Source organism: Onthophagus taurus, chromosome 6 (assembly GCF_036711975.1).
Source record: "Onthophagus taurus isolate NC chromosome 6, IU_Otau_3.0, whole genome shotgun sequence".
Classification (NCBI taxonomy): domain Eukaryota; kingdom Metazoa; phylum Arthropoda; class Insecta; order Coleoptera; family Scarabaeidae; genus Onthophagus; species Onthophagus taurus.
In genome coordinates, this window is record NC_091971.1 from 27,440,203 (window position 1) to 27,461,667 (window position 21,465).

A 21,465-nucleotide genomic window follows, 5' to 3' on the forward strand; every position below is an offset into this window, starting at 1 on the left:
TACGTTTATTCTTAACATCCAAATCCACTGCATACGCAAATTTATCTATTTCAGCCTTCCATATAATTCCAAGCGTTTTTGTCTCTATTAAACAAACGTCATTCGCAAATCTGCTCATTATAATTTCATTGCTATTAGAATTAAATTTTCTAAGTTCAAATTTTCCTTTATGTAAAATGGAAATTATATCATCAGCCAATTTTATCGCATTTTCAATTGAATTTGATCCCGTCAACAGGTCATCCATGTAAAAATCCTCCTCAATAGCGCGTGCTGCTGCTGGGTATGATTGTTTATTTTCAATGGATAGCTGTTTCAGACAACGTGTACTCAAAAATGAAGCCGGAGCTGTTCCGTAAGTGTTTAAAACATAATGTTCAATCTCGTTATCCGGATCTGTGCGCCATACAATTCGTTGTAAATGAGTTTGTTCCTGTTGTATTTTTATCTGTCTATACATTTTTGTTAAATCTCCAGTGACCACGTAATTGTGTTTTCGAAATCTTAATAAAATTGAACAAAGATCATCTTGTATGACTGGTCCTGTATGTAAAACATCATTTAGTGATACACCATTGGTCGTTTTTGCTGATGCGTCAAACACTACCCTCAATTTAGTAGTTGTACTACTTGGTTTCCACACACAATGATGTGGTAAATAATTGTTATTACATTGCTACATTCGGGTGTTCAAGGAGTGTCATGTGGCCCAACCTTTTATATTCGTCCAAAAACTTTACGTATTCATTCCTTAACGATTCATTTTTTGTAAATTTTCTTTCCATTGCGTGTAAACGTTTTGTTGCATTTTCCAGTGATTCGCCTAACTGAACCTTCTTTGTTTTTGTCGGTAATGTTACCAAAAATCTACCATCTTCATCACGTCGATGAGTGTTTTGAAAATGGGTTTCGCAGTATTGTTCGTCTTCTGATAAAAGTTTCTCATGTGTTCTTACCTCTTCGAGTTGCCAAAATTTTTCAATACTATTTTGAATCTCCTGATTTACACTTAAATGGCAGTGGTTATTATTAAAATATATATTTAATAATTTATATTTTGGTGAATATGGATAACTTTCGTGATATTATTAAAATTATCATTGAATAATCCTCCTGATATTAACCATCCTAACTTAGTTTTCTGAAGCATCGGTTTGTTATGACCTAGCTTTATTTGACCTACACATAATAAATCAAAAAATATACCAACTCCTAATAATACCTCTATGGTATCAGGGTTATAAAATTCTGGATCCGCCATCGCTATATTTTGAGGGATACGCCAATCAGATATATCTAAGTTTTGTTGGGGCAATCGATCAGTGATTTTATCAATAATTAGGAAAGATAGTTTCTTCTTATAATTTTCATTTGTTGAGCTTATCTGAGCTTGAGTCATATGGGATATCTTGGCAGATGATTCGTTTATATCTACAACTGGTATAGACACGTTAGATTTTTTCAGTTTTAACTTTAAAAATAGATCCTTTGTTATGAAATTAGATTGAGAACCAGAATCTATTAGTGCACGACACTTTATCGGTTGATTATTAACATCTTTTATAATTATAATTGCTGTCGACAATAAAACATATTCGAACCTTTTGCACATTGTATGTCCGCTTACTACTGACGACTCAGCCGGTTTTTCAATTGGTTTCTCTTACATTTTATTAACAACGTGTTCAAAATGCAATAATGTATTATGTGGTTTATTACACTTTTTACATGTACTTGCTTTACAATCTTTGGTTACGTGATTGGGTTTTAAACAATTTATGCATAAGTTTAACTTTTTTATCGTTTCAAGTCTCGCCTTTATTGATAATTTTAAATATTTATCACATCTATAAAGAAAATGATTTTCCTTGCATAAATAACAATTAGAATTTGTTGTTGATAAACACGAATTTCTGTTTTGCTTTGATGTGGCTTTGCCCTTATCTAAAGTTTCCAGCAAAATGCATTGTTTAATTAAAAAACCCAAAAGTTGTTTTAATGTTGGCAATTCTGTGGTTGTTATTGAACATTCCCATGCTCTTTTAGTTTTATTATCTAGCTTAGAAACTATTAAATGAATCAAAATTGTGTCCCAACTATTGGTTGGTTGACCCAAACTGTCCAAAGCTCGTAAGTGTTTTCGAAAATGGTCGACTAATCTTCTTAAATGCGTATGTGATTCTTGGTTTAAAGCATTTAATTCAAACATTTCCCTTACGTAAGTATGCACGATGATACGTTTGTTTTCATACCGGTTTCTTAGTAATTCCCACGCGACGAGATAATTCGCGTCTGACGCTTCAAGCGCGTTTATGACCTGCGCCGCTTCACCCTTCAAACACGATCTCAAATAATAAAATTTTTGTGTTTTATTTAGCTGATCATTCTCATCAGTTAACGATTTAAAGGTATCCGAAAACATTAACCATTTATCATACCATCCATGAAATTCTGGTAATGAAATTTTGGGTAATTTAATATTTAACGTGTTATTTGTAAAATCGCCTGATGCCGAAAACGTTGCCGAATCAACGATTTTTGTGTTATTTAAAATTAAATTTTTTGATTTTGCGACTAATTCGTAATATTTGTCTTCAAATGTTTCGCGATCAGTTTCTTGAGTTTTATCGAGCGCTTCGATTTGATCTTGTAAAGCCTCATGTAAATCCGACAAAAAACCACCTTTCTAATCTAACCTCCAATTGATCGACTTTATCGTTCGTAAATTCATCAATAAACGTTTGAAATCGAGTTAATTGAGCTTTTATTGTTCCGCGTTTTCGTAATAATCTTGTAAATCCATTGTTGAACACGATAGTTAAAGGATTCACAGGAAATCAAGGAATAAAAAGGAGCCTTACTTACTTTTCCTTTCTCAAGTTCGTATTTCACGTGCTCTACGCCCTTAACCTCTCTTGCCGCTTCCACGTCGTTATGGTCGTCTCAAAAAATGTAGCTCGAAGGACCAAAATGAAAATGTTGATAGTAGAATTGCGTTGAAACGCAATATATATATGCTATAAGTATTTTCGTACAAAACCACACCTCAATACATCTATTGCCATATTACGGTTTTTTTACGGTTACATCAAGGTCAACAGTGTTACCAACATAAAACATAAAAAAAAAAAAAACTTAAGAAACTAAAATCCCAACACTTACGATGTTAGGAACAATAAAAAAAAATAAACGGAAGATACCCCCACAACTATTAGAAACGAAAGGAAGGAATCCTAAAACTTCAATGTTTTGTTTTGACCGAAACAAAACATTGGTGTCTTACGAACCGAAAAAAAATAAAATCGTTTTATTGCTATCGACGATGCATGACGGAGCGGAAATTTCAGAAGAAAATGGTGAACCAATGATGATTCCTAATTATAATGAAACCAAAGGAGGGGTCGATACGTTTGATCAGCTTTCTTCAAATATGAGTTGCAGTCGAAAAACCAGAAGATGGCCGTTATGTGTATTTTACGGAATGGTAAATTCAGCCAGTATTAATTCATATATAGTAATTTGCTACAATACGTTTAAGAGGGGCGGAAAACCTTTATCACGGGAAGGATTTATGATTGAATTGGCCTATCGCCTTGCAAAGCCGTGGATGGAGCACAGAATAAGCGTTCCAAGTTTGCGTCGAAATCTACGCCAAAACATTTGCGAAATACTGAAGGTAGATGTGGTGGATGAAAATACGGTTTCTCAAGACAAAAAAACGTACAATTTGTCTTTACTGCCCGAGCAAATTAAGGCGAATGACCACCACCTATTGTGTGCAGTGTAGAAAGGCATTTTGTGGAACGCATCGTGGAAATTACTGCACCGAATGCGCCTCGCATTAAGAATATAAGGTTTATTATATATTATTGTGTTACTGAATACGTAAGATATCTTCATAGATTGTACATATTTTGTAATAAAAATGCGCTTTCTATATAATGTTTTTTTAATGGTCGTCAAGTTTACGACAGTATAGTATTCACGTATATCAAAACCACTATAGTATTCTAGGGTTAATAATAAACAACAAATTCGACATTTTTAAGCGGTACTCTTCCCTTAAAAGGTTAATACGCACTGTAGCACTTTGTTTAAGATTTTACAATAATGTCAAGGGAACTTCAGAAAACAGAAAGCTGGGTGCATTGGAAAACTCGGCGATCGATACAGCAGAAAAGACGTTAATAGGGATAGTACAAAAACAATGTTTTGCCAATGAATTAGATTCTTTAACAAAAGAAGCTACAGTTAATTTAAAAAGTAAAACCAAAGCATTATCCCCATTCTTAGATTCTGACGCTATCATACGCGACGGCGGACGCATAATATTCTCTGAAACACCCAATCCTATTACCAAGCAATCATTCGTTTACTGAGCTGGTTATCGCATAAGAACATAAAAGAACACTTAATGCTGGAATGACAAACACTCTAGCACATATCAGACGAAAATTCGGGCCCTTAAATGGCAGAAAATTAGTAAAGGCTCACATAAATAAATGTTTAACATGTTTTAGAGCTCAACTCAAGTCTGAACAAACCAAAATGGAGGTCATAAAGGCGATCATAAAGGCTTATATTGGCACAATTGTATGTCTTGCTACTAAAGCTGTACACTTAGAATTGATATCAGATATAACGAGTAATGAATGTAAAATCAAATGGCATTTCATACCGCCTAAATCAAATAAATGTAAACGTCAGCTTAAACGAGTTTTAAACGGCATACCTTTAACCTACGAAGAATTTTATACTTTATTGACCCAAGTAGAAGCGACTCAATTCCCGACCAAACTATTCCACTAACTTCCGATCCAAACGACCTTGACGCTTTCACACCTGCCCATTTTTTAATTGGGCAACCACTCACGGCCATACCAGAAGATAATTTATTAGACACCGCATCAACTTTACGAAGAGGTACTTGCACTTGAAACGAATTAGACAACGTTTATGGTCACGATGGCATAAGGGATATCTGCATAGCCTGCAGCAGCGCACTAAATGGCAATTCCAAAAGGAGCCCCATTTACACATCGGAGCTTTGGTGCTACTCAAGGAGCACAACTTGCCACTATTACATTGGCCACTAGGCAGAGTTGTGCATGTTTTTCCTGGACAAGACTTAATAGTGCGCGTAGTGAATGTGAAAACAAAAGGTGGAATCTTTAAAAGAGCAGTGGCTAAAGTCTGTATTTTACCGAATGAACAAAACATGTATTAAAATTAGAATGTATGTATTTTGAAAGCCCAGCCTTGCAAGAGCGGGAATTATGTATAACATTATATACAGAGTTGTCGGCTTGGTTGCCTACATTACGGTTCATAAAGTTTGCTGGACCTCGTGCTCGACTTGAGGTCAAGAACGAATTCCTGTCGCTTACAAGACTCTGACCTGTTTACGTCACAGTCAAAAATTAAATTAAATTTTATACGTAATAGTTTATAAGTACATTAAATAAAACGTTACAATTCATCAAAAAGTAATTCATTCCATTTCAAACGAAATAAAGTAAGAAAATTGAATCAACATGGTGTTTGTATTGAAAACAAACTAGCAAACAAAAGACAGGTTGCTATATAAGGAATATTATGATAAGACATCAAAAAATTTAAAAGATTTAGATGTGGGTGATAATGTTTTGATGAATACTGATATATCACAAAATAAACAATGGCAAGGTGGTTGTATTATAGGTAAAGCATTTGAGCCAAGGTCATACATTATTCAAAGTGACAATGGTAGAATAGTGAGAAGAAATAGAGAGCATTTAAGAAAAACGCGCAAATAAAAATAAATCTAAAAGAGAAGGTACATCAGGATGAGCCTATCTTACGGTGAATCTAAAAAACAACTGTGTGAGTCTTTTGTTCTATCCCAGTGTAATTATATGGCGCCACTCTACCACCCGGCTGTTGATGTGGTAACTTCTAACCGCATACAGAGAGTGCAAAACAGTTGTCTGAGGTATATTTATGGTATTAGAAAATTTGATAGAGTTACTCATAAGCTAAAAGATATAAAATGGTTGTCAATGAAACAAAGAAGAGACCTTCATAGCTTATGTCTCTTCCATAAAATTATAATCTCATGTAAGCCAGAATATCTGTATAAAAAAATTAAGTTCAAACCGGCAACAAACCCATATGTTACGAGATTAAGCAATCCTATATATCCACCAAAACATCGAACGTCTCTATTTGAAAGAAGCTTCAGCTATCACATTTACAAATCTTATAGTAAATTGCCAAGTGATATGCGAACTCTGAGCTTATGCACATTCAAGAAGTGTTTGATGCGACCGTGGTTTCAGCAGCAAGGGGGAGAATAATATCTGATGCTGGGATATTTACCGTTGGCAGGTTGGAGTTTGTGAAGGCAGTATAAATTTGTGTTTTTTTTTTTGCTTTAATTGTTGAAGTATCTTATAATTAATATCATACGTTCTTTTTTCTTTTATTTTCTTTCTCATGTTTTTTTTTTTCGGTTAATTTATATTTTTTACTTTGCAACCAACTGGGTTGGTATGAGCAGACTTTGTCTGGAACCCGCCCATTGTGTTCCTTCTTTAATTTATATTATGATACAGAATGTTATTTGTATTCCGTGGAAGGCACAATAAAGATATATTATTATTGTTATTATGATAATGGTAATAAAGAGAATGCTGAGAATAATACTATAATTGTTGAACAGGAAAATAAAGAAAATGGCAGAATGGAAAATATTGTGTCACCGCCGCCACGTTTAAGTACCAGGCAACGAAAATTACCCGAAAGACTTAAAGATTATGTAGTTGGTTAAAATATATATGAAGAAAAAGGAAGATGTTGTAACGTTAATGTTAATGTTAGTTTCATTAAATATTTTATAAGCTCGCAATAACCTACGTACTACGTAGCACAAAGTGTGCCATGAAATGTTGTTTTTAATAAAATGATTTGTTATATAATTTACAAAAAACAAAAAATAGATTAAAAAAATAAATTATCCATTACCAACCTAAAATGTGGTAGAATAAAAATAATTTTTAAAATTCAATAAAAATATTGTACATGATATTGAACATCATCGTACAATATTTGGTGACCCCGACAGAAACACTGCAAAGTTGAGAATTGTTTGTCAAGAATTCTAAAATTGGACAAGTCAACCCAAACCAAAAGAAAAAAATTAAAAAGTTCACCAATCAACGATCCCGATATTGAAGCTCGCCAATCAATAGTCCGGAAACTCAAGTGTCAACGTCAACACGTTACTGTGCCAGATCGCTATCCGCTACCTCATATACATGATTTCAACAACATTCATTTGCACGGATGCAAAATCTTTTCTAAAATCGACTTGGTCAGAGCGTATCATCAGATACCCGTAGATGAAGAGGACATACCAAAGGCAGCTATAACAACCCCTTTCGGTCTTTTCGAATTCGTTCGCATGCCTTTTGGCCTTCGAAATGCAGCGCAAACATTCCAAAGGTTCATCAATGAAGTACTTTCAGGACTAACCTTCATTTTTGTATATATAGACGATATTCTTGTAGCAAATCGAAATGAAGAAGAACACATACTTCATTTAAAACAATTATTTCACAGATTAACTTCCTACAATATCAATATCCAACCGAAAAAATGCATTTTCGGTGTTAAATCATTGGATTTTCTTAGTCATCACAGCCATAACACATTTTCCAAAGCCAACGACTCTAAAAGAGTTACAAAGATTTTTGGGAATGTTAAACTTCTACCATAGATTCTTACCTAACATTTCAAATATTCTTGATCCCTTATACACACTTTCAAAATTACTTCACTATCAAAAACAAAAAACAATTTCATCAACTTCTTGGACTCTGCAACACGACAACGCTTTTTCTTCAGCCAAAAAGCTTCTATCAAAATCTATCTTTCTAGGACATCCCTCTTCACATGCTATTGTTACGGGGGATGGATTGCGCCGAAGAAGAAACAGGAAAAAGGCGCTCAATTCGTACTTGGTGACACTATCCTATCATTGTCAATTGATGCATCTAACACAGGTATGGGAGCTGTTTTAACGCAAACCGCCAGTGGAAGGTCTCAAGCATTAGCGTTCTTTTCCAAAAAATTTAATTCATGCCAAACCAAATATTCCATTTTTGATAGAGAACTTTTAGCGATCTACTCTGCTAACAAATTTTTCAAACATTCGTTACATGGAAATAAATTTACAGTATATACAGATCACAAACCCATTGTCGCATCAATTTTTTCGTTCACAGACAAAACTACTCGACAAACCCGATATCTAAGTTATATTGCACAATTTACTTCAGATATCAAATACATCAGAGGTGTTAAACGAAAACTTTCGCGGAATTAAAGGGGTATTTTTCGGGAATTGAAAATCGAAATAACTTTTGGGGGAACAGGTTTTGAATTAAACACCACGAAATCTGAACGACAAAAGAGGACATTTATTCGAAAAACAAGACTTTTATACAAGACAAACAGGAACAAGAAATACGATATGAAATAATATTTGAATTTAAAAATAAAATAATAATAAAATATGTGAATGAAACGAAAACAATACATTTTTTTAACAATTCTATAAAATAAACAAAATGAAAATAAATTAAACTTTTTAAACATACCGCCCGCCTTGCCGAATCGGCAACACAGACAACTGTAATTCGTAAGTAAGACAAAGAGAATTGAAATATTTACATTGAACACACAAAAAAAAATGAAAAGTTTATAATAAAATGAAAATGAAATTGAATAAATGAATGAAAAATAAAATGAAAGAAAAGAAAAAAAAATTCGACCGAGATCAACCGGTCAATCGAAACATCAATTGGATCCTCGCCATCTTTGTTAATCGCGTCATTCGCCATTTAATGTGGAAGAACGCACAACTTAACAATTGGACGCACCAGTGTTGTAGTAGGTGTTTTAATGGTTGCTACTCGTACACGACCATCGTTTCCGGGGTGGAGTTCTAAAACACGAGCCAACATCCACTTTGCTGGTGGAAGTCGCTCGTCCTTGACGAGAACTAAACATCCAAGCGTTGGTAAGTTCACCTCTTCAAACCATTTTGTTTTGTTTTGAAGGGATTGAAGGTAAAATTTTTGCCATTTATTCCAGAATTCATCGATAATTCTTCGAAGAAGTTGAAATCGGTTGAGACGGCTTAACTTTTCGTCCAATAATGAAGGCTCCGGAACAACAGAAAGATGATCCAACCAGAAAATGTGCCGGAGAAAGAACTTCATAATTGGTTGGGTCATCTGAAACAGCACAAAGGGGTCGTGAGTTTAAAATAGCCTCAATTTGAATGAGAACCGTAGTAAACTCTTCGTAAGTGAGTAAGCATGATCCTACGATTCTTCTTAAATGAGTCTTCACAGATCTGACGCCAGCTTCCCATTTTCCTCCGAAGTGTGGTGATGCTGGAGGGTTAAATTTCCAACGTGTTCCATCGTTGCTCAATAAGTCAGTTATTCCTCTCCACTCCTTGGAGGTTGCAGTAAAAAGAGAGCGGAGTTCCTTATCAGCTCCTACAAGGTTAGTACCGCAATCACTATATAAGCACTGGCAAAGTCCTCGTCGACCAGTGAAACGTTTATAAGCGGCTATGAATCCATTCGTTGTATAATCTGTAGCTACTTCTAGATGGATGGCGGAAGTAGCTAAACAGATAAATAGGATTAAGTAACTTTTATATGTCTTACAACCTCGTCCTTTAAAAGTTTTCAAAATGGATGGACCTGCGTAGTCAACCCCCGAGTGAAGGAATGGTCTGGAGGGAACAACCCGTGAAGGCGGCAGTTGACCCATCAATTGTTGACTTGATTGTAATCTTTGTTTTGCACAAACGATGCATCGGTGGATGAATTTTCGAACAGGAGCTCTTCCACCAATAATCCAGAATCGTCTTCGAATTGAAGATAACGTCAATTGTGTACCACCATGCAACGTCCGTTTGTGATGAGCATCGATAATCAGCTTGGTAAAATGGGAATCTTTTGAAAGAATCATTGGGTGCTTTTCATCCCAATGTAGAGAGGCGAAGTGAAGACGTCCGGTGATTCTTAGTAAACCATTACCGTCAAGAAAAGGGGTAAGTCGATATAGTGAACTTGACTTTGGAATAGGTCTTCCATTATGTAGACATTGAATTTCTTCGTTAAAGTTGCTTTGTTGGTTGTCACGAACCCAAAACAAAAGAGAATTTTCAATTTCGTCTGGATCAATATACTCTGTAACAAAGTCACGTTTAAGCTTTTTAATAAAACGAAAACACCACGTCGTTATTCGTAATAGTTTTATTAACGAAGAATATTTTGTTTTTAGATCCCAGCCTTGAACCAATGCCACATGGCATGAAATCGTAGTTCGCTTCTCACGATCGGCTTCTGGAGAATTTGGAATTTGCGAAGTTGGCCAAGAATTTGAAGGACCAGAAAGCCAAGGGGGCCGGACCACCAGATGGATTCGTTCTGAAGGCGGTTGATTGGAACACCTCGCGAAGCTAAGTCTGCAGGATTCTCTGAACTGGAAATGTAGGACCATTTAGCTTCCGGTAAGTCTTGAATTTCAATGACCCGATTACGAACAAAGTCTTTCCATCTGTTTGGGTGGCTGAGTATCCACGAAAGCGTTACTGTGGAATCAGTCCAAAGAAAAACAGGAAGATTGTCTAGTTTTAATGCAACCGAAGCGCGCTTTATCAACCGAACAAGAACTACCGCCGCGCACAGTTCCAAGCGTGGTATCGATACATTTTTGAAAGGAGCAACTTTTGTTTTAGATCCAATCTACACTACCCGCACCTCCGCCAATTTTTCTACCCGAAGATAAGCGACCGCACCAAAGGCACTCGAAGACGCATCGGAAAAACCGTGAAGCTCAATATTAATTTTGTCACTATCAATACAGAGCCATCGCGGAACGCGAATCGTTGGAACGTTTAAAAGATCGCGTTGAAAAAGGGTCCATTTTTTCGTGAGATCGCCCGGAAGTTCATCATCCCAATCGAGCCCGCGCACCCACAACTCCTGCATGAAGATTTTGGCAGTGATGATGAATGGAGATAAGAGTCCGAGAGGGTCATACAGTCGCGCTATGAATGATAAGACGGATCTTTTCGTGAGTGGATCTTTAATTTCGATTTTATTGTTTAACACGAATAAAAATTGATCACTTTCATTGTTCCAGAGAAGTCCCAACGCTCGTGGAGAATCATCCTCACTGAAATTAACCGTCTTAGTGACCGACACATCGTCAGGAGGTAATTGTGCGAGTATTTCAGGATGATTAGAAATCCATTTTCGCGCGTGAAAGCCGCCCGCCGTGAGAATAGAATTCAATTGTTGCATGATTTGGCCAATTTCGACAATGTTTTCCGCACCCGTCAAAATATCATCAACATACGTGTCGGTTAATAGTACCGCTGAATCGGATGGTTGAAGACCAGAATGCTGGTTGGCCAGCTGTCGAAGACATTAATGAGAGTCCGGAAGATGTTGGAGCAGACCCGTTGAAGACGACGCGCAATTTAGTTGTAGTACTGGATTCATGAACCACTCCGTGATGCGGAAGATAATAATTTAGAGCTTGTATGTTCGATGAAACGAGCTGCATGTCTCCGAGAGACAAGTATTCGTGCATAAAGTTGTGATACGATACAGATAGTCTCTCACTTTTCGCGAAACGCTGTTCCATTCGTCCGAAAGATTTAACGGCGACGTTATAAGAGGCACCGAGCGCTAATGGAGATCGCTTGAAAGGCAACCGAAGAACAAACCGACCGCTTAAATCCCGCGAATACGTCTGAAGGAAATGATTTTCACATTCTTCTTTGTCGGAAGAAAGCTTCCGGATCGGAACAGAATCGTCCTCCAACTTCCAGAAACGTTGAATCGTCCCCAAAAGCTCGCGATCGACCGAACACTGGAACCCGTATCGCTCTGAATTTGAGATAGAACACGAATCGGACACTGAACCGAAGAGAATCCAACCGAACAACGTTTTTTGTGCTACCATGAACCCATTATTAAATTTTCGGATGTTATTTTGAATGATACGCGAATAAAATTTAACACCAAGAATAAGATCGATTTTGCGATTAGAGTTGAACTCAGGATCAGCAAGATCAAGTGTCTTTAGTTCCGGAGGAATACTTTTCGACTGTACTTTAGGCACGTATGAAGTTAGTTTCGGAAGAATAAACGTTTTTTCTTCAAACGAGATCGAACCATCACGTCGCGACACCAATTGAATCGAAGCAAGTCCATTGGATATGCACGTTCGCGTCGATCCAACACCGTTAATTGGAACGGAAGCTGCACTACGAGGAAGAGACAAACGCTGCACCAACGATTCACTTATGAAGGAGACTTCCGAGCCCTGATGAATCAAGGCGCGAACCAGAAAAAGGTCACCACGCACTGATTTAACTTTAATTAAGGCTGTTGCTAACAGAACAGAAGAATGAATATGGAATGAGTGAACACGATGACTTGTTGAAGGTTCAGGTAAATTCGAATTAGTTTTATTGTTTTCATTTGAAATAACTTTGTTTATTTTTTCAGGGGGAAACTCATGTAATAGGGAATGATGTCGTTTCGCGCACGTGCGACATCGTGTTGTTACAAGACATCTATCGAGGAGATGACGACCGAGACAATTGTAACAACGCTTATGATCAGCGACGAATTCGGAACGTTGTTTTGGTAATTTCGCGAGAAAGGCTTTACATCGAGATAAATAATGTTCGTCTCCGCACAAAACACATGTCCAATTCTTAGCCGATGCATTGTGAGATTTTATCGTTCCCGATTTGTTGCCTGATTCTGAAGAAAAACTAAAATTTTTTCGTTTATCGGATAGCTTCTCAATAGCTTCGAGGGTTAAAACGCGCCCGATAAGAAATTGAGAGAATTCTGAAAATTTTGACGGAACCTTACGATCAGTTATCGACTTTTCCCATTCTTTGATCGATTCGCAGTCCAGCTTTCTCACGAGAATATGTATTAAGAGATGATCCCAATGATCAACTGGACATCCCAAACATTCCAACGCTCCGAGAGACTCTTTTACCTCCGAGATTAACATATTGAGCTCAACAGAGGACTCGGTTTTAAGAGCTTTAATGGATAACAGAATGGTAAGTTGGGTGTCAATTAAGATTCTTAAGTTTTCGTATCTTTCTACCAACAGTGTCCACGCGACGTCGAAATTATCGTTGATAATAAGAAGATTTTTAACTAATTTGGAGGGTTCTTTTTCTAAACTCATCTTGAGATATTGGAATTTCTCTACTTTTGTTAAAGAGGCGTTGTCCTTTACCATAGTTACAAAAAGATCGCGAAATTGCGTCCAATCCGCGTACCGCCCGCTAAATGTTGGTAAACTAATGCGCGGAAGCTGCTTGGAACGTGACTCGACGACATCCGGAGCAGTAGATACCGTAGCATCTGAAGGTTTTTTTATGTCGTTCAGCATATCTATGATAACGGCTTTAGAGTCTATGTAACTCTCTTCACAACAATTATATAAATCATCTGAGAAATATACGGTTTCTGAATAACTTGACCGATATTGATTTAAGAGCCGATGGTTTTTACTAAATTCGGCCCAATTATCGGTCAATCTCTCTAAACGAGCGACGAATTGGCCAGAAGTTCGCTTGGGTATGGCCAATTTACGAGCATTATCAGCTGCGCGAGAAATTGAACTGTAGAGTTCATTTTGACGCTCGAAAATAACGTCTAGTTCGCTCGCGAATGATTCTTTCGGCATCGCGAAGTCGAACACGAATAAGAAATGTTCGGAAACTTAAGTAAATTGTCACCTGTTGCAGATTTAACGAATTTCGTTGAAACGATGACACCTGATGGAGACCTGAGGGAAACTTAAAACACCTGGATGATGATGTTGAAAGGGCACCAGGAGAAGATTTGGAGCACGTTGACGGCGGTGTGGCACGTGGTGGAGACCTGAAACACCTGGACGACGACGTTGAAAAGGCACCAAGGGAAGGCTTGGAGCACGTTGAAGGCGATGTCGAACCTGGTGGAGGGTTGGAGCACCCGGATGACGCCGTTGAAAAGGCACCAAGTGAAGCCTTGGAGCACCCACGTTTTTGAAGACCACCCAAAAATGGCGCACTCGTGAAGAAACTAACGTGATTCCGCGAAAATCGAAATAATTCGCGATTATAACATCCGGCTCGAAGGACCAAAAAATGTTAAACGAAAACTTTCGCGGAATTAAAGGGGTATTTTTCGGGAATTGAAAATCGAAATAACTTTTGGGGGAACAGGTTTTGAATTAAACACCACGAAATCTGAACGACAAAAGAGGACATTTATTCGAAAAACAAGACTTTTATACAAGATAAACAGGAACAAGAAATACGATATGAAATAATATTTGAATTTAAAAATAAAATAATAATAAAATATGTGAATGAAACGAAAACAATACATTTTTTTAACAATTCTATAAAATAAACAAAATGAAAATAAATTAAACTTTTTAAACAAGAGGAAATTCAAATGTTGTTGCAGATACTCTATCCAGAAGAAACATCGGATCTCTAAATTCATCTTATCCAGATTTTCTAGCCCTTAGCAACGCTCAACTTGCTGACACAGAATTGGAAAACTTACTAAATAAGCGATTTTCCAACAATCCTTCAAAATCTTATCGTTTAACACATCAAACAACATCACAATCCGATATCAAACTGTGGTGTGAAACCTCTTCATCATCTCCAAGAATTTGTATTCCGCAACAGTTCAGACAAGCAATTTTTGACAAAATTCATAGCTTATCTCATCCCGGAATACGTTCCACCATTCATGCAATCAAAACAAGATTCTTTTGGCCACACATGTCAAAGCAAATTCATGTTTGGACCAAAACCTGCTTAAAATGTCAACAAGCAAAAATTCAAAAACATACAAAATCGCCAATCATCAACATCAAAATTCCTAAAATTAGATTTGATCATATACATATCGACTTGATTGGAACACTCACTCCATCCCTAGGTTGTGCTTATGTACTTACAGTTATCGAGCGCCTCACTCGATGGCCAGAAGCTTTTCCGCTGAAAGATATCACATCTTCTACTATAGCAAATACACTCTTCCGGCATTATTTTAGTCGATTTGGTATACCTACCACAATAACACATGATCAGGGACGGCAATTCGAATCAAACCTCTTTTCAAAATTTAACACATTACTTGGCACACGACAAATACATACATCATCGAAATAGATAAACATGTGTCATCCCCGAATAGAAAAATACATTTTAACATATAATCGTTATTTTTTATTACTACAACATATTACTTTCTTAAGTTGTACCATTGTTTTACCTTCCTCTTCTTATTAATTTCTTTTTCACGGAAGGGGGAGTATTGTAGTGTGCCATGCACCACACAAAGTGTGCCATGAAAAATTGTTTTTAATAAAATGATTTTTTGTATAATTTACAAAAAACAAAAAATAGATTAAAAAAATAAATTATCCATTAACAACCTAAAATGTGGTAGAATAAAAATAATTTTTAAAATTCAATAAAAATATTGTACATGATAAAGAACGGTTACAAACGATATTGTAAAGAAAATAAATTAAAGAGCGGGGTTTTACGTTATGTGCTTTCTCTGTTAGGCGCGACGTATTTCTCTCTAAGGCTCGGGGGTTACTCACCACAGAACAGTAGTATAGTATAGTATTACTCACAGAACAGATATATAGAAGAAGCGCCAACTACATGTTAAAATCAGAGCAACACATTTTACCCCCACTTTTGCATGGCACAACTAGGCGCGAAATTTGAACTGGTTAACTCCGTTATTATTTTTTTTTTCATTTATAAAATAAGAAACAAAACACAAATTTAAAAGTGAACTAAACAACATTTTTAACAAGCTTTTAAGGAAGGGTGTTTACAGCTCCACTTATTTCTAGACAAGGATGATACGGCGAGACAATACAAGAAATTACAATGCAGTAATCAAAAAAATTAATACGAAATTAATTAAAAGAATATTTTACCTTAAAACTAACATGACTTAACCTCAAACAACAACGGTTATTTCTTTTCGATTCTGTCATACTCGTCATACTGGGGCGCGTGCGTGTTTAGGAGAGACCATGCAGAAGTGGGGGTAAATTGCCAGTAAACGGTGCGAAACCGGTGATATTTGAAAATTGCGGTGTTGTCAAACCTAAGCGAGGGAGAATTGGCATTTGCGCATGCATGGCATGAATGTGACGTAAGCGTTGCCGACTTTTAGATACTACCTTCACCCCCCTGATGCTACCCCTTGGCCGTCCTCTTTTCCGCAAGGAATGTGCTGGAGTGGGTAGTATTCCGGCTTCTTTGTCTTCAACGTAGGGAGTCAAGTCTGATACGTGATAACGACCCATCGGATTTTTGTCATCATTCACGGTTGTTACCTCGTAACTAGTAGGTGAGTGTCATCTCAGGACCTCCCTAGCTTAGCGTTGCTAAGGAAATGTGTTCTCACCATGACTCAATCCCCTTCCTGGTAACAGACGGTTGGGCGACGCTTAGCATCCACGTAAATCTTCCTGCGGTCCTGTTGGTGTTCACTCTTTTCTCTAGCTTCCGCTAGAACTCCGGCCAATTTTTTTAAGTATGGGGTCATCTGAGGGACGAAATTCTCTGCGTCGACGATGGCCCTCAAATCCCTCGTGACATCGTCCGGAGTACGTAGCTCTCTACCAAAAGTCATGTATGCAGGTGTCGCACCCGTAGATAAGGAAGTGGCCGTGTTCATCGAGAACCGTATGGATGGTAACTTTTCCACCCAATCGCCATGGTCGTCGGCTACTAGGATAGACAGTTGCGTCTTCAGATCCCGGTTGTTTGTTCGACGGGATTGGCTTCTGGATGATATAACGGGGTGCGAGCCTGCTTAATTCCAAGACAATATGTCATCTTCTGCATCACCGGACTAATAAATTGATGAAATTTTAGGATGATTTAGGGGATGCCTTTAGCAATTTAAATCGACCATCCAAACACCGTAAGGTATAATGGTTTCCGAGAAAAAAAATTTGTTGTTAGACTCTATAGGTATATTGCGCGACGCGGACTTTGGGGGTGCATTTGACCCTGTTGGGCACCTCCAAAATTGATGACATTTTAGGATGATTTTGACGATGCCTTTAGCGATTTAAATTTACCATCCAAACACCGTAAGGTATAACGGTTTGCAAGAAAAAAAATTTGTTATTAGACACTATAGGTATACAGCGCGGCGCGGATTTTGGTGGTGAATTTGACCCCGTTGGGCAGCTCCAAAATTGATGACATTTTAGGATGATTTAGAGGATGCCTTTAGCGATTTAAATTTACCATCCAAACACCGTAAGGTATAACGGTTTCCGAGAAAAAAATTTGTTATTAGACTATATAGGTACACTGCGCGGCGTGGACTTTGGGGGTGAATTTGACCCCGTTGGGCACCTCCAAAATTGATGAAATTTTAGGATGATTTAGAGGATGCGTTTAGCGATTTTAATTTACCATCCAAACACCGTTAGGTATAACGGTTTCCGAGAAAAAAAAATTTGTTATTAGACTCTATAGGTACACTGCGCGGCGTGGACTTTGGGGGTGAATTTGACCCCGTTGGGCACCTCCAAAATTGATGAAATTTTAGGATGATTTAGAGGATGCGTTTAGCGATTTAAGTTTACCATCCAAACACCGTAAGGTATAACGGTTTCCGAGAAAAAAAAATTTGTTATTAGACACTATAGGTATATTGCGCGGCGCGGACTTTGGGGGTGAATTTGACCCCGTTGGGCACCTCGAAAATTGATAAAATTTTAGGATGATTTTGAGGATCCCTTTAGCGATTTAAATTTACCATCCAAACGCCGTAACGGTACGTTCACACACATACTGTTTACAGGACCGCTTTTTGCGGATCCGATTTTATTTCTGCGAAGACGTATATATTTAAACGGGCGCGTTCAAATACATGACAGTATACCGGATCCAGTAAAAAATACGGATCCGTCAAAATGTGTCGTTCCGTTTTGCCAACAAAAACTGGACGTCGAAACAGTAAAAATACGAATCGGAGCCCGATATTGGCGCCTTCACCTTTTCTTGTGTAGTGAAAGACGATAGTACCAAATAACACAAGAACATCCATTCTCCGCGACTTTCGGTCGCATAATGATCGCCCTCCCATTAGTGTGTGAGTATAAATAATACTCTGATCCTGTAAATACGGAACCGTTGTATTGTGTGTGAACATCACATCCAGTAGTGACGGATCGGGGAAAGAACGGTCCTGTAATACCGGGCCACTGTGTGAACGTACCGTAAGGTATAACGGTTTCCGAGAAAAAAGATTTGTTATTAGACTCTATAGGTATATTGTGCGGCGAGGAATTTGGGGGTGAATTTGACCCCGTTGGGCACCTCCAAAATAGATGAAATTTTAGGATAATTTAGAGGATGCCTTTAGCGATTTAAATCGACCATCCAAACACCGTAAGGTATAACGGTTTCCGAGAAAAAACATTTGTTATTAGACTCTATAGGTATATTGCGCGGGGCGGACTTTGGGGGTGAATTTGACCCCGTTGGGCACCTCCAAACTTGATAAAATTTTAGGATGATTTAGAGGATGCCTTTCGCGATTTAAATCTACCGTCAAAACACGGTAACCCTTAACGGCTTCAGAGAAAAAATTTTGTTATTAAATTGTACACGTATGTAGAGCAGATAGTAGGTGCCTTTAGCGATTTTAATAGATTATGAAAACTGCGAAACTCTTAATATTTCATGGAAAAAATAAATTTTGTTAAGAAAGGCATTTTGTAGTTTTACGGGCTTTTAATCGTTACTGGCAAAGGGTAAGAACTCCGCCACGTGCAGTTACTAAAGGCGCAGGTATTAAGGAAAAAATATATCCATATTTTTTGCATTATAAGGGCATTCCGGGAAAATAGTTGCCAACTTATTCGGTGTTGTTTTAGAGCGTCATACACATTTTTTAGATTTTGCCAGAAGGGTGAGGAGTAAACTTATAAATGTGCTTAAACTATTCTATTGGGGACGGAGATCACTAGTTGATATACTCTGCTGTAGTTCGCGCTTTATGGATATTTTATCGTTTCTTTTTACAATCAATCTGCTTCGATATTTTCGTTAATATTTTTGTGTATATATTGTGTATAAGTGTTGCTATTAAATATACAGGGTGTATCCGAATGACTGCAACAAACTTCAAGGGGTGATTCTTTAGTGAATTTTAAGGGTACCTTGATATATGAACCATGGGCGCCTTCGGCTCCCCTAAGGAGTGTTGTGAGTTCGAAGGGGTTGATAAAAACTCAAAACTCCTTAATTAACCTTTGTTTATTTTACTAACTAGACAATATGTTTACCTGTGTGGTAACTTAAGAATAATAAACGTCGAATAAGTATGACGTAAAGAGGTTAAATAAAAAGTGATCTCTCCTCGCGATCTTTCCCTATTTATAGACAATAGTGGTACGATGTTTCGAAGACGTATTTGACCAATAGAAAATGAAATTGTACGTCACAACTGACCAATGAAAAAGAGGATACCAAATTGCTGAAATGGTATCACACGATCTAGGATCGAAACATTGTACGTGATTGTAAATGCGATATCTGCATTTATTTCCTAAGAATTCGAACAAAGAAAATAGTTCTCTGTTTCAATACTCAGGTCAGAAAGCGATTTACTAGCTTCATTTAAAGAAGTTAAATCTAATGGATTTACTAGAGTAGGCGTTGATAAATGATGTGAAATGGAAAAATTAAAATTATTGTAAAAGGTTGCATTCAATCGTATATTAGGTATAAAATTTTTATAAACAGAAGAATTTGACTTTTCCGCATAAGCTAAAATAATAGATTTTAAAAATACTTTGCAGTCACCACCTGCCCGTAAAATGCCTGAATATTTGATATAAGTGAAAATTGTATTTTCCTTACAATCAAAATTTACTTTTACTTGTTCGGGAGTAACAAATATCCAAGTTTGGGTTTGTTCAAGTTGGATAAATAAAGGTTCGTTAACGTTAATGATTCTTATTTGACAAACTTTTGGAATAGAGTGTCCATGAGATATGAACAACTCTGATTCGCACGAGGGATGAGAACGAGTTAATAGTAACGGTGTAGTTTGTTTACAAATATAATGATTTTGAATTTTAAAACAAGACTCTAATTCATTATCAAAAAGAAAATAATATTGGTGCACGTTATCAATTACAAGAAAAGGCTTCTGAGGTGCAATGAACTGGTAAGTTTTTCTTTTAAGATTAATTATAGAAGGCATTGGAGAGATTTTATATAAATCGTAAATTTTTGACTCTATAATTGGTAAGGTAAGTATGAATGTTATTTTGTCATTGAGTACATATATATTTGGTTTCAGCATCTGCATTAGGATATGAGCATTTTCCAAGGAAACGTTGAAAGGAAAGGTAGTGCCTATAGGTAAGTAGGATTGAATCTTTTGTAATTCTTCAATAAGTTTAACAGGATTCATAACAAATGGATGAATAATTCCTTTTTGTGACATTGTAACGATTTGTAATAAATTCAGTTGCTCTTTAGATACCTCATTAAGAACCAATGAAAATAAGTTAACCAAGAGTTGAAATTCATTTAACTTCGTATTGACTACCATGAGTAAGATTAATTAAATATTCTTTCATTCTTAAAAGTTGGGTTTCAATTAGGTACATTTTATTTCGCATTTCAAACCCTGTTTTATTAAACGCTTGCATTGACATGTTGAAAACAGAAGTTTGTTGTTTCATTAATGTCAGCAAATGATTTTGATTTGTGTTTAATGTGCTTAGTAGTGTATTAATGCCGATTCTGGAGCGGAAGTTGCGCCCCCTGCGCCCTCTGCGCCCTGCGCATGCGCAGGAAGTGACGTCACAGCGCGGGAAATTTGGTGGGAAATTTGAAATTCAAAATTCATATGGCGCCATCTGGTGGTGTGTAGAGAAACTAAAAAAGGAGTTGTTTACCGGATGGGTGATAGATGGCGCTGTTATATTTTTAAAATTTAAATTTACCTGATGGGTGATAGATGGCGCTGTTATATTTTTAAAATTTAAATTTACCTGATGGGCGATAGATGGCGCTGTTATATTTTTAAAATTTAAATTTACCTGATGGACGATAGATGGCGTTGTTATATTTTTAAAGTTTAAATTTACCTGATGGGTGATAGATGGCTCTGTTATATTTTTAAAATTTAAATTTACCTGATGGAGGATAGATGGCGTGCGAAAATTTAAAATCATGGAAAAAAATTTGGTTGGTAGAAAAATATAAACAACAATTATATGTTAATACATTTATTATTTAATTTTTAAAACAAATTTTATGATACAATTATGGTTTAAGAAATT

At 36.8% G+C, this 21,465-nt stretch overlaps 2 protein-coding genes across 2 annotated transcripts; both read right to left on the minus strand.

The window, feature by feature from the left end:
• Positions 1-668: 668 nt before the first annotated feature.
• LOC139430155 (uncharacterized) lies at positions 669-7,518 on the minus strand. The gene is made up of 5 exons (XM_071196809.1): positions 7,395-7,518; positions 4,733-4,932; positions 1,735-2,656; positions 1,223-1,662; positions 669-998 (listed from the first exon to the last, which is right to left on the minus strand). Exons 1-5 carry the CDS (start codon positions 7,516-7,518, stop codon positions 669-671), a joined length of 2,016 nt encoding a protein of 671 aa, XP_071052910.1.
• Positions 7,519-11,415: 3,897 nt separating this feature from the next.
• Positions 11,416-13,794, minus strand: LOC139430156 (uncharacterized). Its single transcript, XM_071196810.1, has one exon. The coding sequence runs from the start codon at positions 13,792-13,794 to the stop codon at positions 11,416-11,418; it is 2,379 nt and encodes a 792-aa protein (XP_071052911.1).
• Between the last annotated feature and the right edge of the window lie 7,671 nt (positions 13,795-21,465).